Source organism: Phyllostomus discolor, chromosome 7 (assembly GCF_004126475.2).
Source record: "Phyllostomus discolor isolate MPI-MPIP mPhyDis1 chromosome 7, mPhyDis1.pri.v3, whole genome shotgun sequence".
NCBI lineage: Eukaryota > Metazoa > Chordata > Mammalia > Chiroptera > Phyllostomidae > Phyllostomus > Phyllostomus discolor.
In genome coordinates, this window is record NC_040909.2 from 111,240,531 (window position 1) to 111,263,734 (window position 23,204).

Genomic DNA, 23,204 nt, shown 5'->3' on the forward strand with positions numbered 1-23,204 from the left:
TTTTAAAACTTCGAATTCATTCCTTATCCGCTATCTCTTTTCACTTTGTCTGTAGGAGTTCCATTTCCTTCTCCCTTCTGACATTTCCGCCCCTTTTCTGAAATCCCATACGAAGCTGAAATCCAATGGTTTACTACAATGTTTCCTCTGACCATTCCTTCTCCGCCCCGTTTCAGCAAATTTGGTAACACGGAATTACTGCTTCTTCCAAGTAAAGAGGACGCGAGAGCTTGTTTACACGCTTGGCCAAAAGGCATTTCCTTAAGTTGCACCCCTTCACCAGCCCTTCAATTTCTTTCCATGTCCTCCAGCAAATGAACTTAAGGTCTAGTTTTAAGTACCCCCTCCCCTTCACAGCCTTCTTCTACCTACGGCCTGAGGGCTATAGCCCTACCTACTGAACCCATGTTTCCTCTTCCCTGGCCTTCACTTCCCAAGAGAAACAATAACTACTTGTTTTCAGCATTTTAAACGCTGGGACCCACTTTCTTCCACCTCGGACCTACAGACCGCGAGCTTCCCCAACCCGAACTCCACCACCCGCGGCCACTCACTCCCAGGAGCACCACTTCCGGATCTCGGGTGTCTCCACGTTACCGGTCCGCCCACCTCCCCCGGGCACTTCCCAAAGCTTTGTCCAGACCACTGGCGGCTCGGAGCTGGGACGTAGGCTAGCCAAGTGTAGGAGGTCTCCCTCTAGAAGAAGCGCCGATTGGCTCCTCCAGCCCGAGCGCTCCGGCCCTGTTGCGTAGTCGAGTGGTGGCAGTGGAGGGACAGTTTGTTTTGAGCACCGAGTGGGGCACACCCGGAAGTGGCGCGTAGAGGAGCTGCGCCCATGCCGGGTTCGGGTACCGGAGGTATACAGAGGAGTGGACCCCACGGTACTCGTTAGCGTGTCAGCCGAGAGTGCAGTAGGCCGGGGGGTGGGAGCCGGCTTCTTTCTGGCTGTGGTTCTGTCGTGGTAGATCCGGCTGGGTTGTGGGAGGCCAGGGCCTTGCGGGGATGACGGGGCTGGTGAAGAGGTGCTGCGGTTCAAAGGGAGCCGACAGCACTTCATTGGCTTTCTGGGGACTCGGTGTCTTCAGGTGACTGACTCTCCTCCCACTTCTCGGCAGGCGAGTTGGGGGTTGTACTAGTGAGGTGGTTGCCCTGGAGCTGAGAGGCCACTGAGTTTTTTCTGCTTTTGGGAGGAGGCGAGCGGCTGCTTTGGTGGGGACTTAACTTTTTCGGCCTCATCTACCCTTCTTGAGAAGTGATTTTTTTTTTTTTCTTCGCTGCACCATCGACTCAGTTCTAATATTTCTGTCTTTACAGCTTCTGACTTTGACTCCTCTACACCTTAAACGATGCTGGAGTCATATGTGACTCCAATTTTAATGAGCTATGTGAATCGCTATATTAAGAATTTAAAGCCATCAGATCTACAGCTTTCGCTATGGGGTGGAGATGTGGTTCTCAGCAAGCTCGAGTTAAAGTTGGATGTGCTGGAACAGGTAAATTATGTAGTTGTCATTGATTGGACACATTTTCAGCTTGTTTAAAAGTAATCCATTGTTTCCTACACTTTGACTTTATGTTTTAAAAACTCCTCTGCTAATGTATTTTGGCCACCCTAAAACTAGACACCTTTCTTTACAGAATATTTTTTATGCTTTTTTACTAGCGATGGTTTATTAGACTCTGATTCCCAAAAGTTACCTCATCAACTAGGAAAACAATTTCATTGTACTTGTCAGGATTGCTCAGCCTATTCACTCAATTCTCAAGCCTTACCGAATATGCTAATTTACCTTGCTAAGATTCTGTATGATGCTAAAAAGGAATACATTTCCATTCTCTTTTTGAGGAATGGAAGAGTCTGAAAGACGGTAAGATGTTAAGGGAAGTTCTGTTTCTTAGTAGGAAAGATGACGTTTACCAGTGGCATCCTCACGGTATTTGAGTGACACAGATTAAGAATGCCAGCAAAATTGAAAACTTTTTAAATAACTTCTTTTTTTAGTTTTTCTTTCTCCTAATGTGAGAATGCTGTGATACAAAATGAACTGTAACTTCAAAGTTCATGTAGTTATTACTTCATTTAATGCTAACATATGCCAGGCAACTCTGTTAGACTTGAGGATACAAACAATCTGTGGAAACTCAGAAGAGTCAGAGACCAACTACTTTTTAGGAGGTAGGGAAAGATTTAATCTGCTGGTGATAGTTATGAATAATTTTTGTTATATTCCACTGTTTTCTCTGTTATTAAGTAATCTAGAGTTAACACTAAAAAAAATACTCTGGTTCCTTCCCCTTTTCCTCTCCCAGGTTAGTTATCTTATGGGCACAAATGCTAAGTATGCAGCTTAATTTATACATATGTACACACCTGTGTAACTATCCAGATCAAGATGCAGAATATTTCCTACACCCCAAGTAACTCTCTTGTGCCTCTTTGTAATCAGTATCTCCCAGCCCCCCAAATAGATGACTGTTGTTCTGACTTCTATCAACATAGGTAAATATTACCTGTTCTTGAATTGTAAATAAATGGAATTGTGACTGGCTTCTGTTCTTCCATATTATGGCTAATATGAACTCATGTTGAGTGGTAGCTTGTTCTTTGTATTGCCTTGTAGTATTCCATTTTATAAAGATTCACCGTTTACTTATTTATTTTACTATTGATGTACATTTGGATTGTTTCTGCTTTTGGCTATTGTAAAGAAAGCCCTTGTGAATTTTTTTTAAAATTTGTTGATTTTAAAGAGAGGAAAGGGGAGGAGGGAGAGAGAAAGGAAGAAAGAAGAAAAGAAAGAAAGAAACATTGATTTGTTGTTCCACTTATTTATGCATTTGTTGGTTGATTCTTACATGTGTTTTGACCAGGAATCTATCTTACAACCTTGGTGTATCAAGATGACACTCTAACCCACTGAGCTACCTGAACAGGGCTTATGAACATTCTTGTACATGTACTTTGGTGCACATAGGTATCCCTTAGGAGGGAAATTAATTTTTCCTCCCTAGGAGGTACTTATATGTTTTAGCTTTAATGGATATTGCCAAATAGTTTTCTGCAGTGATTGTACCCATTTACAGTCTCACCAACAATGTATGAGGGTTCCCAGTTACTTCACACTTAACGTTATTATTTGATGTTTGGTATTTTAGTCTTTTTTTGTGGGTGTGTAGTGGTACCTCATAATTAAAAATTATACTTCCCTAATGATTAATAATGTTGAGCACTTTCATGTGTTCATTGACTATTTGGATATCCTTTTTTGTAAAGTTTCTGATTCTTTTGCCTTTTTTAAAAAATTGCATTTTCTGTCTTTTACTTATTGTATGAATTCTTTGTATATTTTGGAAATAAGTCATTTGACAAATACATGTTTTGCAATATCTTCTCCCAGTGTGTGGCTTGTCTTTTTGCTCTCTTAAAAGTGTCTTTTGATGAATAGAGTTCATATTATTGAGGTCCAATTTATCAATTTTTTCCTTTAACTTTTCATGTCTTGTTTGATATCTTTGATTACTCCAATGCAAAGATACTTCCCTACGTTTCCTTTTAGCTTAGTTGTTTTCTATGATTCATCTAAAATTACTGCACTCTAAAATTTTCTGCACTTGAGAAGTAGAACTCAAGGTTCAATAATTTTCCATTGATTTTCAGTTAACGTACTCCATCTGTTGAACCATTTTTTCCCTATTGAATTATAGTACGTCTTTGTGCAAATCAGGTTGTGATTTGTGTGGACTGATTTCTGAATTCTTTATCTGTTCAGTGGTCTGTCTGTTCTTGTGTCACTACCATATTGACTTTAGAGTGATAGTGTAATTTGTACAACTTTGTTCTTTTTTCCTTAAAGTTCATCATAACTATTTTAGGTCCTTTGTATTTCAATATACATTTAAATTTCAGCTTGTACATGGTAGAATTTCCCAGAAAAGGGAAACCCACTGACCTTTTTAATTGAGGTTACATTGAATCTATAGATTAATTTGGGAGGAAGCAATATATGTGAACATATATTGTGTTGACATAGTATTAAGTTTTTTTTTCTTAAGATTTTATTTATTTATTTTAGGCATGAGGAAGGAAGGGAGGGAGAAAGAGAGGGAGAGAAACATCAGTGTATAGTTGCCTCTTGCGTGCCCCGCACGGGGGACCTGACCTGGCCTGGCCCGCAACCAAGGCAGCACTCTGACGAGGAATCAAACTGACAATCCTTTGCTTCCCAGGCTGGCGCTCAATCCACTGAGCCACACCAGCTAAGGCAGTATTAAGTTTTTTTTAAAAAAAGTATTTGTGGCTCTTCCTGAACCTTTATTTATTTTAAAAAATATGTGTATTTATTTTAGAGAGAGAAGAAGGGAAAGGGAGAGAGAGAGAAACATTGATTTGAGAGAAAAACATCGATTGGTTTCCTCCTGTATGTACCCTTACTGGGGATTGAACCTATAACCTAGGCATGTGCCCTCACCAGGAATCAAACCCGCAACCATTTGGTATATGGGATGACACTCAACCAACTGAGCTACCCAGCCTGGGCTCTTCTTAGAATATTATAGTTTTAACTCTGTAACATTGAGATCTTTGATTCATTTTGAGTTAATTTCTGTATGTGGTGTAAGGATCCAGCTTCATTTGTTTTTTGCATGTGGATATTCAGAATTCTGAACTTGTGTGTTAAACTGTCCTTTCCCCACTGAATGGTCTTTCTTCTGAAAAAAATCAGTTGGCCATAGATGTGACAGTTTATTTCTGGGCTTTAAATCTACATTGGATTGAATGTCTTTCTTTTTGTGAGTATCACATTGTTTTGATTAATGTTTTGAAATCAGGAAGTGAAAAATCTGCAACTTTCTTTATTAGTGTTTTAACTTTTTAAAAATTGATATTAGAGCCTTGGCTGGCGTAGCTTAGTGGATTGAGCTCGGGCTGCGAACCAAACTGTCGCAGGTTCAATTCCCAGTCAGGGCACATGCCTGGGTTGCAGGCCATGACCCCCAGCAACCACACACTGATGTTTCTCTCTCTCTCTATCTCCCTCCCTTCCCTCTCTAAAAATAAATAAATAAAATCTTTTAAAAAATAAAAAAATTGATATTAGAGAGACAGAGGAGTGGGGAGGCGGGGTAGGGGGGGGAGAGAGAGAGAGAGAGAGAGAGAGAAACATCAATTTGTTGTTCCACTTATTTATATGGTCATTGGTTTCTTCTGGTATGTGCCCTGACTGGGGATCAAACCCACAACCTTGGCATATGAGGATGATGCTGTAACTAGCAGACCTACTTGGCCTGGACTATTAGTTTTTTAAATGTTAGGTAAAATCAACCATGAAGTCATGAGGATCAGAAGGTTTTTTTTTTTGTTGGAAAGTTTTATATTACTGATTTAATTTCTTAACAGATACATGACTATTTAGACTTCTATAATTCCATTTGTTAGTGATTAGTTATGCTTTTCAAGGAATTTTTTAAAATATATTCTATTCATTTTGCTATTACAGTTGTACCATTTTTTCTCCCCTTTATTCTCCTCTGCCCTGCACCCCTCTCCCACCAGCATTCCCCCACCTTAGTTCCTGGCCATGGGCCAAACATAAGTTCTTTGGCTTTTCCATTTCCCATACTATTCTTAACCTCCCCCTGTCTATTTTTATACCTAATCTATGCTTCTTATTCCCTGTACCTTTTCCCCCATTCACCCCCTTCCTCTCCCTACTGATAACTCTCCATGTGATCTCCATTTCTGTGATTCTGTTCCTGTTCTAGTAGTTTGCTTAGTTTGTTTTTGTTTTTGTTTTTTAGGGTCAGTTGTTGACAGTGGTGAGTTTGTTGTCATTTTACTGTTCATATTTTTTATCATCTTTTTCTTAGATAAGTCCCTTTAACATTTCATATAGTAAGGGCTTGGTGGTGATGAACTCTTTTAACTTGACCTTATCTGGGAAGCACTTTATCTGCCCTCCCATTCTGAATGATAGCTTTGCTGGGTAGAGTATAATCTTGGATGTAGGTCCTTGCCTTTCATGACTTGAATACTTCTTTCCAGCCCCTCCTTGCCTGTAGGGCATTCCTTCGTAGGTAACTGTCTCCTTTTCTGTTGCAGCTTTTAAGATTCTCTCCTTATCTTTAGTCTTGAGTAATGCAATTATGATGTGCCTTGGTATGTGCTTCCTTGGGTCCAACTTCTTTGGGACTCTGAGCTTCCTGGACCTCCTGGAAGTCTATTTCCTTTGCCAGACTGGGGAAATTTTCCTTCATTATTTTTTCAAATATGTTTTTAACTTCTTGCTCTTCCTCTTCTCCTTTTGGCACCCCTATGATTCGGATGTTGTAACATTTAACGTTGTCTCAGAGGTTCCTAAGTCTCTCTTCATTTTTTTGAGTTCTTATTTCTTCATTCTGTTCTGGTTGAATGTGTATTTTTTCCTTCTAGTCCAAACCATTGATTTGAGTTCTGGTTTCCTTCCCTTCACTTTTGGTTCCCTGTATATTTCCCTTTATTTCACTTTGCGTAGCCTTCACTTTTTCCTCCGTTTTGTGACCATACTCAACCATTTCTGTGAACATCACGATTGCCAGTGTTTTGAACTCTGCATCTGTTAGGTTGGCTGTTTCTTCATCACTTAGCTCTGTTTTTGGAGTTTTGAACTGTTCTTTCATTTGGACCATATTTTTTGTCTTGGGGTGCCTATTATGTAGTAAGGGGCAGAGCCTTAGGTATTCACCAGGGCGGGTCAACCTCTTTGCTGCATTGTGGCTCTGTGTGTGGGGGAGGGGTCTGAGAGGGAATAGTGCTGCTTACACAGGTCTCTGCTGGCTTTCAGTTACTTCCTCGACTACCCACAAGCAAGTTGGGCCCTTCTGGTGCTGATTTCCGGGTGGGTGGTTTTGTGTACGTTCTAAGACCCTGTGGGTCTCTCCAGCAAACTCTCCTGTGAGGTTGGGAGTTTCTCCTGCCCCTGCAACCCGCCTGCTGTCCTCCCCCCACGTTTTTGCAGTCAGTAGTTTTGAGGTTTTATTTCCCCACACTGAAAACCTGGCTTGCACTGTCTGTCTCATTCCCCAGTTGTTCCTCCCAGTTTATCTGTAGGCAAATATGTGACCCCCTGGTCTGCCAGCTTCCACCTCACCTGCTCTGGGTTGCCAGCTGCAGGTGGCCTTGCCTCCCATCCTCTCCACTCCTGCTTCTAGTCCCCATCCCTCCTACCATTTTGGATGAATGTTTCTTCTTTAACTCCTTGGCTATTGGACTTCCACACAGTTAGATTTCCTGGCAGTTCTGGTTATTTTTTGTTTTTAAATTTGTTGTTGACCTTCTTTTGGTTGTGAGAGTTAGCAAAGTGTATCTACCTATGCATCCATCTTGACTGGATGTCATCAAGAAATTTCTTAGTGTTCTCAAAATCAAGGATCAAAAAGATTGGCCTGGGAGTACCTTGGTAAATTAAATCTTATTGGAACACAGTTATTTTCATTTGTTTACATATTGTCTGTTGTTGTTTTTGCAAACTAAAATAGCAGAGTTGTATCTTTTTGCATCTGTCTTGTTTGGGGCTCGTGCTTCCTGGACTTCCATGTCTACTTCCTTCACCACGTTTGGGTAGTTTTCTTTCATTATTTTTTCAAATAGATTTCCAATTTCTTGCTCTTTCTCATCTCCTTCTGGAACCCCTATGATGCGAATGTTGGAATGGTTGAAGTTGTCCCAGCAGCTGCTGACACTATCCTTGTTTTTTTTTTGAGTTTTCTTCTTGTTCTGATTGGTTGTTTTTTTCTTCCTTATGTTCCAAATCATTGATTTGATTCTTGGCTTCCTTCACTCTACTATTGTTGCCCTGTGAATTGTTCTTTATTTTAATTAGTGTATTTTTTGTTTCTGATTGGATCTTTTTTATGCTTTTGAGATCCTCACTAAATTTCTTGAGCATCCTTATAACCAGTGTTTTCAACTCTCCATCTGATAGATTGCTTTTTCCTACTTTGTTTAGCTATTTTTCTGGAGTTTTGATCTGTTCTTTCATTAGCTATGTTTCTTTGTCTCCTCATTTTGGCAGCGTCCCCGTGTTTGTCTTTGTGTATTAGGTAGAGCTGGTATGAATCCCTGTCTTGGTAGGATGGCCTAATGTAGTATGTGTCCTGTAGGGTCCAGTGGTACAGCCTTCCCTATCACCCATGCTGTGTATTTAAGGTGTGCTCTTTGTGTGGGATGAGAACACCTCCTCTTGTAGTTGAAACTTGGTTGCTGTTGGTAGGTCAATGGGAGGGATTTACCCACTCCAGTCTGCTGCACTGACTGGCTGTGAGCAGTGACCACCAACCTCTGCCTTCTGTGGAGGATTAAGCTGTTCAGGGGCAGGGTGGTGGTGCTCTGATGTGGTCTGTAGTTGTCTAGTGGGTGCATGCACAGGCCCTGGGGTTTTCAGGTGGTGCAGGCTAAGTCAGCTCAAGGCTGCGCTTCCTGAACTATAGAGGTGGCTGTACTTGTGCTGGGCTTAGAGATTCCCAGGTGAGGCCAAGCTGTGAATGTGGCTGCAGCTAGCACCAGAGCTGGGCCACTTAGCAAGAGGTTTGTGGGCTAGGGAGTCACTGAGACCAGCTGTTGTTTGTTTGAAAGGATTTTGGAAGTTGTGAACCATGAGCCAAGATCAGCCATTCATATAGAAAAGCCACCGTTAACAGCTGTAAATTGGGTGAGACTGAGCCTCTGGGAATTTCCATGGCAGGGAAAACAGTGCTAACCAGATCGATGGAGTCACTGATATGGCACCTGTTTGCTGGCTTTGTGGCTATGTTGTGGGGAGGGCTCATAAAAGGGACAATGGTCTCTTCCTTCCTGTATGGGAGAAGGCTGTCTCCCAGCTCTTGCCTTGATGCCAGACCCTGCAGTTCCGTCCTTTATTCCATTGGTGCCTTCCAAGCTGCTACTCCAGTTCTGGAGCTCAGAGGGAGTGAGTCTCAGTAGTTTGTGTGTGCGTTCTTTAAGAGGAACTGCTTGGGACTCCAGAATTTTCTTCCACCAACTCAATACCTGCTGGTTTTTACAGTCAGAAGTTATGAGGACTTGCCTTCCTGTCGCTGGAACCCTGGGTTGGGGGCCTGGTGTGGGGCTGGGACTCCTTGCTCCCGAGATAGCCCTCCTGAATTTTATCTACCACATGTGAATGTGGGGCCACCTGTTCTGTGTCTCCATCTCTATGTAGATAGATGCCGTTTCTTTAATTCTGTAGCTGTCAGACTTCCATTAAACTTGATTTTTGACTATTCTGAGTGATGGTTGTTCTATAGTTTTCTGGTAATTTTGGTGTAGTTGTGTGAGGAGGCAATCCATCTTGACCAGAAGTTATACCATTTTTTTTAACTTCCTGTTTTTAGGGCCTCTTGGTCAATAATGAATGAATAGCTTGTTAGGGCTCTCAGTTGTCTTCTCCGTAAGCACAGCCAGGCAGTTCCCAGGGATATGTGAAATAATAGCAAGACCATCTTTGACTCTTTTTTTCTCTGGATCTCTGTTAATTTTCTGCTTGGTATGCTGCTTTGTTGCTTGTACCAACTAATACTGTGATCTCCTTATTGTTCCTGAGATTTTGGTTGTTTTGACAACTTTGTCCACTTTTGTCAAGCTTTTTGGGGTGAGAATTTGCTAAACTTCTAACTATGAATTGTTGAAGTTATCTTATATTCTTTTATTTTTTTTGTGGTAAAAACCACATGTCAATTTACCCTCTTAACCATTTTTAAGTGTACAGTAGTGTTAACTCTGTGTGCATTGTTGCTCAGTAGATCTCTAGAACTTTTCATTTTCCAAACCTAAAGCCTCTATCCACTGGACAACACCCTTACTTCTTTTTCCCCCAGTCCCTGACAACCACCGTTCTATTTTTTTGTTTCTGGGAATTTGGCCAGTTTAGTCATCTAATATAAGTGGAATCATACAATATTTGTCTTTTTGTGACCTGTTTCACTTAGCATAATGTGCTCAGTGTTCATCTGTGTTGCAGTATATGACAGAATTTCCCTTTTTTTGAAGCTTGAATAATAATTTGATTTTATTATGTGTGTACTACATCTTTCACATCTTCATCCATTTTTATTTTATTGTTATATTATATATTATTATATATTTTATACTCACCCGAGGGCATTTTTTCATTGCTTTTTAGAGAAAGAAGAAGGGAGGGAGGAAGTGGGGAGAGAGAGTGTGCACGCGAGAATGAGAAGAGAGAAGCATCAATAGGCTTCTCTCTTGCACTCATCCTCACTGGGAATTGAACCTGCAACCTGGGCATGTACTCTGACGGGGAATTGAACCCATGACATTTTGGTCCATGGGATGATCCTCCAACCAACTGAGGCACATCGACCAGGGCAGAATATTTTTTAATAGCTTATCTAGAATTAGATTTTTGAGAACTGTTCAACTCGTTTCTTAAATTCTTTGCTACTAATGTCGTTGGTACAGTCATAGTTGTTATGGTTTTAGGGATCCATTTTTCCCAATGTATTTCTTAATAGTTACAAATGAATAGAATATTTTAAGTTATAGAATGTTTTTGAGAAGGAAAAAGATAATAAAGTCATTTGTATGTGGTTATCTTAGTGATGATCTATTATAACAATCAGTATTTTTGCTTTGCCTTTTATAAGATGAGCACATATTTTCATTTTATTTATCACAGTGTGTCTGTGATGAGGATATAGGACAATCTGGCTCATAGTCAGATGGTAAGTGTTGCACTTCAATTGGATTTCCTATATGGGCAATGTGGTTCAAAATTCCATATTCTAATATACAATGCTGTCTCTTTTGTTAGTAGTTTTGGTTAGTAGTTCAATTGATTATACTGATGATACTGAGGTCTTGAATTTGATTCAGGTGTCTTTTAGCTCCTCCCTAGAAAATTCAGTTTGGTCCATAGACAGCAACTTTGGTAGCCACTTCACAAATGTATCATATTTACACAGATCAGGGAGTGGTAGAGGTGGAAATATTATTGGCTCAGTGTCCAGATGTATTTGGAAAGGCATTCAGTGCTCATAATGGAAGTCTAGATGCAGTAGAATTGTGGTTAAGAGCAGGCGCTTGGTATCCTATTTTCCATATTTGTGTTCTGGATCTCTTGGATGAACCAGGGAAGTCACTTAGCCTTTCCATGCCTCATATTCACTAGTATTTACCTTTTGGGGGTTTTATAAGGATTAAATAGTTGAATGTAGATAAAGTTCTTCGAATAGTGACTGGTACTCAGTAAACATTGTTTTTGTATGGACACAGAATAAAATGTAATCTGTGTCAGTTGATTAATGTGTGAAATTGCAGCTTTAAAATTAATGTAATAATGAAAAATATTGAAAAATTGTGACAATCAATTAGGTAGGATAGTAGAAACAGTTTTTTAGAATTTTGCTGTTTCAGAAACATACATTAGACCCACACATTTGTAGTAATAATAATAATATCATCTTAATAATGATTGTGTTCTTTATACAAATTAATTATTTTAATCCTCAAAGATACGGTTCTTATTCAGATTTTATGGATAAAGACTGAAGAAACTGAGGCACAGATACATTAAATAAGTTGCCTCACTTATTTAGCTCATTGTAAGTTGCTATTTAGCTCACTGTCATTGAGCTAAATAGCACAGTAGGATTTTTAAATCCATGTCTGCTGGCTCCAGAATTATTATCAATCTTAACTACTTTACCATACTGCCTACATATATTTAGCTATATTGCTACTATTTTGTAAACCAACTAGGGCAGCTGTTGGATGAATGACTAAGCGTAATATTTATCTTTCACAAACAGAATTACAAAAACTGTAAAAATGTGGTTGAAATACAATCCAAATATAGTTTATTTTTTCTTCCTTTGTAGATTTTTAACAATTTTATTAGAAAGTAAAATGAATTAGTATAAAGTGATTGAGTAACAGTTAGGTTTTCATTTTTAACCTCTTTCCAATAATAATAGAAACCAGTCAGAATACATTTCAAATTTATGACCAAATAGTATCCAGGTATAATCTTTAATTAGGTAAAGCTTAATAATTTTTTTTTTTAAGTTGGTCTATTTTTATTTTGTCAGGTCATTCTCCTATTTATTTCAACCCTGCTTTCAACTTGCCTTATAATGCTATCCTATGTATAGCTTAAAACACATCTGGGGATATATTTTCAGGTGGAGATTTTAAACAGTATGCCATTGCAGTTATCTCAAGCACTGTTGCTGTCTGCTGCGGTGACCACCACCTCCACTGCCACGAATGTGCATGAGCCTTTGTCATGTATTAGGTATAGTGTATCGTTTCCATTTAGCAGAGTAAGAAGCTCAGGCCTAGAAAGGTCAGGTAGCTTGTTCAATGTCATTTGCACAATTGATTTTTGTATTTTAACAAGTTATTGATGCTATTACTTTTTGATGAACAGCAATTCCTAAACAGTTTTTGTGTTGGAAATTGTATTTTAAAGAAAGTAATTTGACTACTAGGAGAAAAATATTAAGTACCTACTAACTTCTATTTAACATTTTGTGTTTTAAGGAATTGAAATTGCCATTCACTTTTTTAAGTGGACATATTCATGAATTGAGGATCCATGTACCATGGACAAAACTGGGTTCAGAGCCAGTAGTAATTACCATCAACACAATGGAATGCATTTTGAAACTTAAAGATGGAATGCAGGTATGAAACCGTTGTTTGTTTATATTAACTAATTTTGTAGTTATTAGTGTTTGATATTACTTTAACTTTTGGGATATGTCATCTTTTACATAAATAAATCTTAGCTTATATACTTATTATCTTTAACTGTCTTAACATAGTTAATTGCAAAAGGGTATTGTTAAATTTAGGTAAACTATCCTAAGGGATATTTTCATACTAATTTCACTTAACCTGATCATAGCATTCATAAGGATCATGTAGATTGCTTATGCACCTGTATGCACTAGAAGTGGTGCCTGATTATATCCAATTTTCAAGTCAAGATTTTTGAACTTTTGCAAAGTAACTGCATAATTTTTTACCTATGTGACATTTCTAAATGAGATGAAAATCTCAAGTTATTTTTGGAAGATAAAAATGTATTGAATTTGCCTTTATATACCAAATTTCATGGTGATTCTTGAAGTTTTGGTATCAGAAACTGACTCTTTTCAGACTTATTTCTTCTCTGACCCATCTGACACTTCTTCTTAGTGTTTTGTTTCTTTTTTTAATATAGGGGTAATATTGATTTTAAGACCTTTCTACCAAAAATTTTCTAATCTAGGAAGCAAATATGTCTGGAGAACAGCATAATTGTGATCTATTTACTTTCATCTTGCAAAACAGTATCTCTGTCATTTGTTATCATTACTTTTTGCTTAACCCACATTTAACTTTTAGCTTTAGGGAAGACTTTCTGGCTTGAAACGAATGGAAGAAAATTAGTAAATTGACTATTTTTATAAGCATCTTAAGGCAGTTTTAGTATATCCTAAGTATAACGTAAATCTCTGTGAAATTAGTTAAGGTTACTTATGAATTATTAAAATAATTTCTTATAGTAAGTAGATACTTTGAATGTCATATTAATTGACTGGGCTGAAATCTCTTTTTCTCTTGATGAAATCTTTGATTCAAACCTCTATTATCCAATATAATTTAACTAATGTAATTCCTGGAAGTAAGTAGACCAGTAATGTGTATTTCCATGAAAAATTATTTTGTGAACTTAAAATATTTGGGAGATTGATTTAGAAATCCGTAGACAGTGATATTGCAACAAAGTTTTATTTTACTTTTATATATGGTAGTACTTAAATGGTTCTTAATCATCATTTGTCCTTGGAATTTAATTTTTTTAAGAGTCTGGATTTGGTTATGCCACCCATGCAGTGCTTCATAATGATGAGAAAAAAATCCAGACACTAAGTACTTTTTCAACGGGTAGGTGGAAGTTCCAAGGCCAGATGTCCCATAAGAAACACATTTTAGAAAAGGCAAATTACAACTAATTATAGAGGCTGCAGAAAAAGATTTGTAACACATGACTTAGTGCCACCTAGAACTAATATTTGATATTGGACCATGCAGATGGCTACTGCAGGAATGATCAGATTTCCTGCTTGCATGGTATTTGAGACCTGAATTTGTGGTGTGTATAGCAAAAGGTCAAAGTGTCATGATTGTAAACCACTCTCACAACAAGTATTTTTTACAGATGTTTAAAATTTTGAGGTAGAAAGAATTGTGAGAATTGCAGCTGACATTTGGACAAATTATCCAGCAAAGTACACCCCTGGACCCCTGGAGAGCAATACTTGCTAGTGATTGGAATTAATTTTTCAGTGAAAACATAGATGAAACACATTTTTAAACAGTTTGTTTTCCTATTTTAAGCTTTGATTAGTAAAGTTGGAAATTAAAAAAAAATTTATTGATTTTTAGAGGGGGGAGAGAGAGAGAGATAGACATTGATTTGTTGTTATACCTATTTGTTGCTTCTTGTATGTGCTTTGACTGGAGATCAAACCCTGGCATGCTGAGATGATGCTCTAACCAATTGAGCTACCTGGTCGTGACAATGCAGCGATTTTCAACCTGTGTATGACAAGGGGCACACTGGTGCGCCACAGGAATTTTTAAAGCATGCAATACCTGACCATTTATTTAGTCCAGGGCACTGACTTCTTTTCTCTTAGATTGTCAGATAAAAAAATGACAGCAGCCAACACAACAATAGTCATCTGGTGAGAGTGAATCAAAATTATACTATTTTTTGTCAGATCAGCAAAAAACATATTTTTTGGTGTGTTACATAATTTTAGTAATTAGTTTTTGTGTTCCATGGGATGAAAGAAGTAGAAAATGGCTGTTTTAATATATTGTTGAATTTGGTTTGCTAATTTTGCTGAGGATTTTTGCATCTGTGTTCATCAGGGATATTGGCTGTAATTTTATTTTCTTGGGGTGTCCTTGTTGGATTTTGGTATCAGGTCATGTTGACCTTGTAAAATGTGTTTGAAGTGTTCCCTCTTTATTTTTTGGGGAGGTGTTTGAGAAGGATTGATATTAATTCTCTTTGAATGTTTGGTAGAATTCACCAGTGAAGCCATCTGCTCCTGGACTTTTGATTGTTGGGAGGTTTTTAATAACCAATTTAATCTCTTTACTAGTAATTGGGATATTAAGTTTTGATTTGTCTAAAAAAATCTTTATTTCATACTCAGTCTTCAATGATAATTTATTTGGTCACATGACATTGCCAGTTATTTTATCTCGATACTTTGAAAATATTATTTCACTATTGAAATAGTTCTGTTTTTGCATTTGAGGTTTTAACCTTTCAGTGGTGTTGTTATTTTGTCATTTTTCTGTAAAGTGTATATATATATTTTCTGGTTGTATATAAGATATTTTTCCCTATTTTTTAGTCTTTAGTATTCTTCAGTTTTACGGTAGTAACTCTAGAGTGAATTTCTTTTTTGGTATCCTCCTTGGGATTTATTGTGTTTCCTCTATCTAAGGATTTATGGTTTTTATTACTCCTGTAAAATTTCCACTTTATTTCTTTGAATATTAATTTATTCCTATTTCTGTCTTAATGAAACTCCCATTTTCACATTTAGACCCTCTCAGTTTTCACACTTAGACCTTTGCGTATTAACCTTTCATGTTTTTTATCTCTTTGTTTCTCTGTGCTGCACAGTGGGTAATTTTTTTCAAATCTGTTTTCTATCAAGTTCAGTGACTCTCTCAGATCATGAACTTATGTGCACCTTACAAGAAAGTTGGAAATTTGCTGTCATCCAGTGGTTCTCAAAGTGTGATCTGAGGACCCTTAGGGATTCCCAAAATTTTTTAGGGTATACATAAAGTTAAAATTGTTTTTATACTAATACTAAAACATGATTTACTTCTTTTCTTTTCTTTTAAACATTTATTTTTATTTTTATTTTATTTATTTATTTTTAGAGAGGGGAAGGGAGGGAGAAAGAGAGAGAGAGTAACATCAATATGTGGTTGCCTGTCATGTGGCCCCCACTGGGGACCTGCCCGCAACCCAGGTATGTGCCCTGACTGGGAATCGAACCTGCCATGCTTTGGTTTGCAGCCGTGCTCAATCCACTGAGCTACACCAGCCAAGGCGATTTACTTCTTTTCATCATCTTTTGTTTATGAGGGTAGAGTTGAATTTTTCAGAGGATACTTGATGTATGATATTGCAACAGATTGAAGGCAGAAGCGATATGAGAATTCAGCAATTTTCTTTTAGGCCAGATTTTTAAAAATGTAAAATAATTTCATTTTTTTTAGTAATTTATTTTGTTTTGGAAAATATAGATTTTTTCATAAAGCATAAAACTATAATTTATAATTATAACATGATTCATTTAAAAATAATTATAAAAGAATATATATATAATTTATGTTTAAACTTTTTCTTCTTTTTTACTTTTCCTATGGCAAATATGGGTATATATTCTATCCATATGGTAAATAATGGGTAGATATACAGAAAAGGTTTGGGGGCTCTGACTAATTTTTAATGGGTTAAAGGTCCTGAGATCAAAACATTTAAGGACCACTGGTACAGAGTAGAGAATCATTGAATTATTTTAAGCCAGTAAGCTACTTGATTGAATTTTAGGAAGATGACAAGTTTTTCAGAGTGAAGGGATAGATTGGAAGAGGTGATTTCAGATAATTAGTGAGGTTTACTTTGTGATATTTTAGGAGGAAAATGGTGGGGACTAGATGGAATTAAGTCATTGGCTATGCATAGAGAACTGAGCACAAGTTCTGGAGGAAAATACAGAGAGGAAGTTGAAGTTCAAGAATCACTTCTGGAATTTTGGTTTAGGATAATTGGGATAGTTCATGGTGCTGTTAATTTAGACTCTTTTTAGAGATTAAATACTTGTCTGTCGAGCTCATCATATATTAAAATAATTAGTAAGTTAGGTCTCACTGAAGATTAATATGTATTGGATATTATTCATTGTGGGTAAGCATGCACAAAATTATCACTTTAGTATTTAATTTCCTTTATTTGAAGGAAAAGTTGAAAAGTTCAGTCAAGAAATCTTTACTGAGTACTGTACTAAATACTGATGATTTAGTGATAAATATTTCTCTCCTTTTGAATGTTTTAAGGAAAGATTGCTATATCTTGAGTGGTTTGTGATTTTAATTTTAGCATAGAAAATTTGTAGTCTTAGAACCCTCCGAGGGTAAAATATTTTGTTTTAGATTTAGGTTCATTTTTGAGCTGAAATAACTGATTTAAAAACATTATTGAAAAGGAAATAAAAAAACCAAAACACAAACAGATAACTTGTGGATGGATGAATATGACAATAAATGTTTTAAACTGTAATATGTGCTTTAAGAGTATGAGAACAGCCCTGGCTGGTGTGGCTCACCAGTGGACTGAATGCTGGCCTGGGTTGCAGGTTTGATTCCCAGGCAGGGCACGTCCCTGGATTGAGGGCCAGGTCCCCTGGTGGGGAGGGCACGTTAGAAGCAGCCACACATTGATGTTTTTCTCCGTGTCTTTCTCCCTCCTTCCCTTTCTCTAAAAATAAATAACTAAAATCGTTAAAAAAATAAATAAAATTTTGAGAATAGAAGAAATCATTGTTTCTTGAACTTTACCTGTGTTTGCATGTATCCCAATTAAAAGAAGTGGAAGGGGAGTTAGCTGGTTGGAAGATAACATTGTTCTAAAGACCTGTTTGTTTAAAAAATACATTAATATAAATCACAGAGTCTTTCATTATGTCATGTACAGTAGTGATTTTCCGCTGGTGTGCTGCTGCATAAGTGGTGCGCCACAAGAATTTTTAAAACATGCACTACCTGACTATTTAGTCAAGGGCATTGACTTCTTTTCTTAGATTGTTATAAAAAAATGACAACAGCCTGCACAATAGCTGTTCGGTGTGAATGAATCAAAATTATACATTTTTTTTGTCAGATTGGCAAAAACATATTTTTGGTGTGCCACAGAATTTTAGTAATTAGTTTATGTATGCCATGAAATGAAAAGAGTTGAAAATCGCTGATGTATGAGTTTGAAATTTAAGCCACACAAAAACCAAGCTTAGCATAAAGTGGATTTTTGGTTAAATAAATTTTTTATATTTACTTATTGAGGAAGTTTAATTCTTGTTTGGCATGTTGGATGTTTTTGAGGAGTTTCTGTTGTATACTTGTTTTTATTCTTGGAAAGATTTTTCTTTTTGGAGCTGGAGTATTTACAAAAATATTTATTTTTTAGAGAGAGGGGAAGGGTGGGAGAAAGAGAGGGAGAGAACTATCAATGTGAGTGAGAAACATCGATCGGTTGCCTCTCGTATGCACTCCAACAGGTGATTGAACCCACAACCCAGACATGTGCTCTGACAGGGAATTGAACTGGCGACCTTTTGCTGTGTGGGACATCGGCCATCCAACCGAGCCATACTGGTTAGGGCTGAGTTGGGGTATTTTTATTCTCTCATAGCTCTTCTATTTTAGGGAGATGAAAAGTCACATTTAGACTGAGACAAGTAAGGAAGTCTCAGTTTCATTAAGGACTTTCTAAGAATGTTATGAATGAATTAAAATATGAGGTTGTAATGGAAATGCTAGTACAACATTAATTGTAGTGTTCAGTGTTGTGGACACTATATGTCTAAACACTGTGAAAAGAACTGAAAATACTGATTTGAGACTTTGCAGCTTATTGGTAGTTACAACTTCTCTTTTCCCCTTTAGCCTTGAGGCATCCTGCATTAAAGATAAAGAGCGCAGACGGCAACTTCTAGTTTTCTTTCAAGTTTCTTTTTCGTTTGCATGTTCTGTAGGTTTCCTTTCACTCCATAAAATGCAATGTTTTCTGATTTTTTTCTTTGATAATTAGATACTGGTAATTTTATTTTTTCTTGAACTTTTTCATTTTGCCAAGATGTTTTTTGAAACATGCAACACTAGTATTTAGAAACTGTACTGAGTCTACATCTGAACTAAGTTTTCTATAGTCAGAATATAGTTGGGTTTTACTAGTCTGACAATTTCTGCCTGTTTATTGGAGTGTTTTGGATTATTTACATTATATGTAATTTTAAATATGGTTAGGTTAAAGTCTGATATCTTTTTATTTATTTTCTATTTCTTCTGTCTAATTTTTGTTCTTTTTCCCCCTTCTTTTCTTGCCTTTTTGGATTAGCTGAGTATATTTTGCCATTCCATTTTATCTTTATTATTGCTTTATTCCCTATAGTTCTATATCTTTTTGGTGGTTGTTTTGGGCTGACAATATGTATGTTTCAGTTATTGTCTAACTTCAAATAATAACATACTACTTCATGGATAATGTATTATCCTTTAGCATGCTTACAACAGTGTGCTTATCTGCCATCATTTGTGCTAGTGTTATAATTCTTAGTTCTATACTTGTTACAAACATATAATGTGTTGTTATTATTTTGCTTTGAATAGTCAATTTCTAAGAAATTAGCAACCAAAAAATGTCTTTGTATTTACCCACATAGTTATTTCTGTCACTCTTCATTCTTAATGTAAGCCAAAGTTTTCATTTAGCAGCATTTTACTTCAGCTTGAAGATCATTGTTTAATACCTTTTGTGGTTTATTTTATCTCGCTACAATTTTTTTTTTCAGTTATCCTGTGTTTGAAAATGTCTTTGCTACCTTCTTTGCTATTTACAATAGCTGGACTTTTTACAGACAGACCTCATATATCTGTTGGCTTTTTGTATATCTTCCTGGGAGAGGAATGTGTTCAGGTCCTCTGCCTATTTTTAAATTGGATTTTTTTATTTGGTGTTGAATTTTATGAGTTTTTTAAAATATTTTTTGGGTGTTAACCCTTTGTCAGAGCTGTTTGCAAATACCATCTTCCATTTGGTCAGTTGCCTTTTTGTTTTGTTGTTGGTTTCTTTAGCTGTGCATGGCTTTTTAGTTTGATATAGTGCCATTTTTTTTTTTACCTTTATTTTCCTTACCTTTGGGGAAAAATTCATTAAAATGTTCTCTACAACCAAGATCCATAAGTTTAGTACCTACGTTTTCTTATATGTAATTTATTGTTTTAGAACGTATTATTTTGATCTATTTTGAATTAATTAATTGTTGAACATGGGGACACACAGTAATCTGTTGATAGTTTCATTCTTTTCCAATTTTCCCAGATGCATTTATTGAAGAGATTTTTTCCTTCTCCACTGTGTATTTTTGGCTCCTTTTTTGAAAATTGTCTGCCTGTATACATGTGGTTTTATTTCTGGCCTCTCAGTTCTGTTCCATTGATCTGTGTGTCTGTTTTTCTGCCAATATTGTTTTGATTGTTGTAGCTCTCTAGTATAATTTTAAGTCAGGTAGTGTGATACCTCAGCTTCACTGTTTTTGTTGTTGTTGTTGTTGTTGTTGTTGTTGTTCTTTGTTTCAGGTAGAATAACCTCTTTGAGTATTTCTTGCAGTGGTGTCTTCTGGTGATAAATTCCCTAAGCTTCTGTATATTTGGAAAAATTTTTATTTCTCCTTTATATTTAAAGGATAACTCTGCTGGACATACTATTCTTGGCTGGTAATTTTTCTCTTTTCTGTAGTTTCAATATTTGGTTCCACTGTTTTCTGGCTTATAGAGTTTCTGCTGAGAAATTCGTTGATAACCCAGTTGGCTTTCCTTTATAGGTCATGTCCTTCTTTTCCTTGGCTGCTTTGAGATTTCTTTCTTTGTCATTAATGTTTGATAGTGCCTTGGAGAGTGCCTTGGAGAAGGCCTCTTTGGATTGAGGTAATTAGGTGTTCTGTTTGCTTCTTGGATCCGAGGATCTAGTTCTTTGCACAGGTTGGGAAGTTCTCATCCATTATTTGTTTGAATAGGCGGTCCGTTCCCTTATTCCTCTCTTCTTCTTTTGGTATGCTTATTATTCTTACATAGCTTTTCCTCATGGGGTCAGTTCTTATAGAGGTCTTTCTTTCTTTTTTTTTTTTTTTTTGATGCTTAGGTCTTTCTCTTTTTCCCTCTACATCATCTAGGTTTTTATCTTCTGTATCACTGATTCTTTCCTCAGTCTGTTCGACCCTATTTCCTATGCTCACTAGTTTATTGTCAATTTCTTTTATTGAATTCTTCACCTCCAGGGTTTCTGTTTGATTTGTTTTTAAAGATTTTTTAATTTATTGATTTTTTTTTTTTTTTAGACAGAGGGGAAGGGAAGAAGAAAGAGAGGGAGAGAAACATCAGTGTGTGGTTGCCTCTTGTGCGCCCCCTACTGAGGACCTGGCCTGTAACCCAGGCATGTGCCTTGACTGGGAATTGAACCAGCGACTGTTTGGTTCACAGGCCAGCACTCAATCAACTGAGCCACACCAGCCAGGGCTCTGTTTGATTTTATTTTTTAAAGTTCCAGTGTCTTTGGTAAACTACACATTTTGGTTATTAATTTGTGTTCAGAGTATATTAAATTGCCTGTCAGTATTTTCCCGCATCTTGTTAAGTGTTTTCAGAAGTGCACTCTTGAATTCTCTGTCATTTATATTGTATATTTCCATGTGTTCATGTTTGCTTTCTGGATATTTTTTAAAATTTTTCTTTCAAGTTGCCTTGCTACCTTCATTATTCCTGGTATTTGGTGGGTTCCTTTTCTGTCTAGGCATCTTTGTATTAGTGGCTTGTAGAGGTCTTTCTATTTGTCCAGTAGGTGGTGCTGAATCACTAGTTTTTTTTTTTTTTTTTTTTTTTTAGCGGTGAAATCCCAAAGCTGACCTCCAGCTTCCTTCAGTACAGCTGTGATGCTTGGGGGTGGGGTTGTCTGGGGAAATTCAGCCATCTTCTTTGTTTCGCCTTCTTTGTAATGGCGATCCCATACTCTGAGATGGAGGATCCCCAACTGCCACGCTCTAATTGGGGATCAGTTAAGGGAGAGCACCCTTTACTCTGGGAAAATAGTGATTCTCTTGTAATAGTCCTCTGGCTTGCAGATAATATGTGCTGCAACCTGACAGTAAGGGCAATGGGAAGCAAGTTGTTGAAATCTACAGGGCAGCAGGTTGCTGTGGCTTTCTTTCTTTGGAAAGCTGACCACCGGACAACCGTGGTAGAACCTTTGTGCTTTGTCCTGCCCAGGTCTCTCAGCTTAGCTGCAGCTTGTTTTGCTACTTCTGCAGGAGTGGCCACTGAGTCTGTGCTCCTCCCAGCTGAAGGAAGTGCCATTCATAGCCAGCTTCCTCCCCTCCCCAGGGTGAACCTACAGTGAGTTCCTGGATGCAGGACTGTGTCTGTGGCCAGTCTGAGCCATCCTCCCTTCTCACCCTCCTGTTAGTTCCTGCTTGCCCAGCTTTAGATGCTTCAATGTGATCATCTTACAGGTGTGCCTGTAATGTTGAGCAGGGGGAATCCTTTGTTGAGTAATAGCTATTCAACTTGTGAAATTTCAGGAGGAGAGACCTAGGGGATCTCTCATGCTGCCATTCCTCTGATGTCCAACTCACATTTCAAATAGTTGTCTCGTTATATCTGGTGCTGTCAGCTTTGGCCATCTTCCACTGCCTGTCTCTAGCCATCCTCTTCCTCCTCTTCTTGCAGACATGAGTGTGGTGTTCTCCCAATACCACTTTCTTCTACATTAATGCAATTCACGGACTGTGGAGGCATGTCATGGCTGAGGCCTTGTTGAAGTGGGGGGAGTGTAGGATTTCCCAGGAAGGCAAAAGAGCATTTGGAGTCTGCAAGGTGTGCTTTGTTGTTTTGGGAGTGTGAAGGGGAATAAGTGCAGTTCCAGATGGAATAGTAGGGAGGGGATGGGCTGCAACGCTCTCAGAGCCTTGCAGGAAGCTGGAGGACAGTAGAATCAGGCCCAAGTCACTGCTGCTGTGATGACTCTTCTCCAGCTTCCTTTCAACTTTATTTTTTATTTTTAAAAAGTATTTTATTTATTTATTTTTAGAGAGGGAAGGAAAGGAGAGAGAAACATCAATGTGTGGTTGCCACTCATGTACCCCGCACTGGGAACCTGGCCAGCAACCCAGGCATGTGCCCTGGCTGAGAATTGAACCAGTGACCATTTGATTCACAGGTCTGTGCTCAGTCCACTGAGCTACACCAGCCAGGGCCCTTTAAACTTTAGATTAAAAAAAAAAAAATCAGTTGGTAATTTCCTGGGTAGTCTAGAACTTACAGAACAGTGTCATCCCATATGATTGAAGGTCAA

General features: G+C 37.5%; 1 protein-coding gene across 8 annotated transcripts in view; it reads left to right on the forward strand.

Annotated features, from left to right (window-relative positions):
- The first annotated feature begins 624 nt into the window (after positions 1-624).
- VPS13B (vacuolar protein sorting 13 homolog B) overlaps positions 625-23,204 on the forward strand; it is a 702,408-nt gene continuing 679,828 nt past the window's right edge. For 2 of the 8 annotated variants that reach the window (XM_036031293.1, XM_028534101.2), the window contains exons 1-3: positions 625-881; positions 1,315-1,493; positions 12,539-12,682. In XM_036031293.1, the coding sequence (XP_035887186.1) occupies positions 1,347-1,493; positions 12,539-12,682 (291 nt within the window). In that variant the 5' untranslated portion in view covers positions 625-881; positions 1,315-1,346. Of the gene's footprint in view, positions 962-1,314; positions 1,494-12,538; positions 12,683-23,204 lie in introns of all 8 variants that reach the window. The other 6 variants (XM_036031289.1, XM_036031291.1, XR_004904391.1 and 3 more) reach the window with 4 other exon arrangements.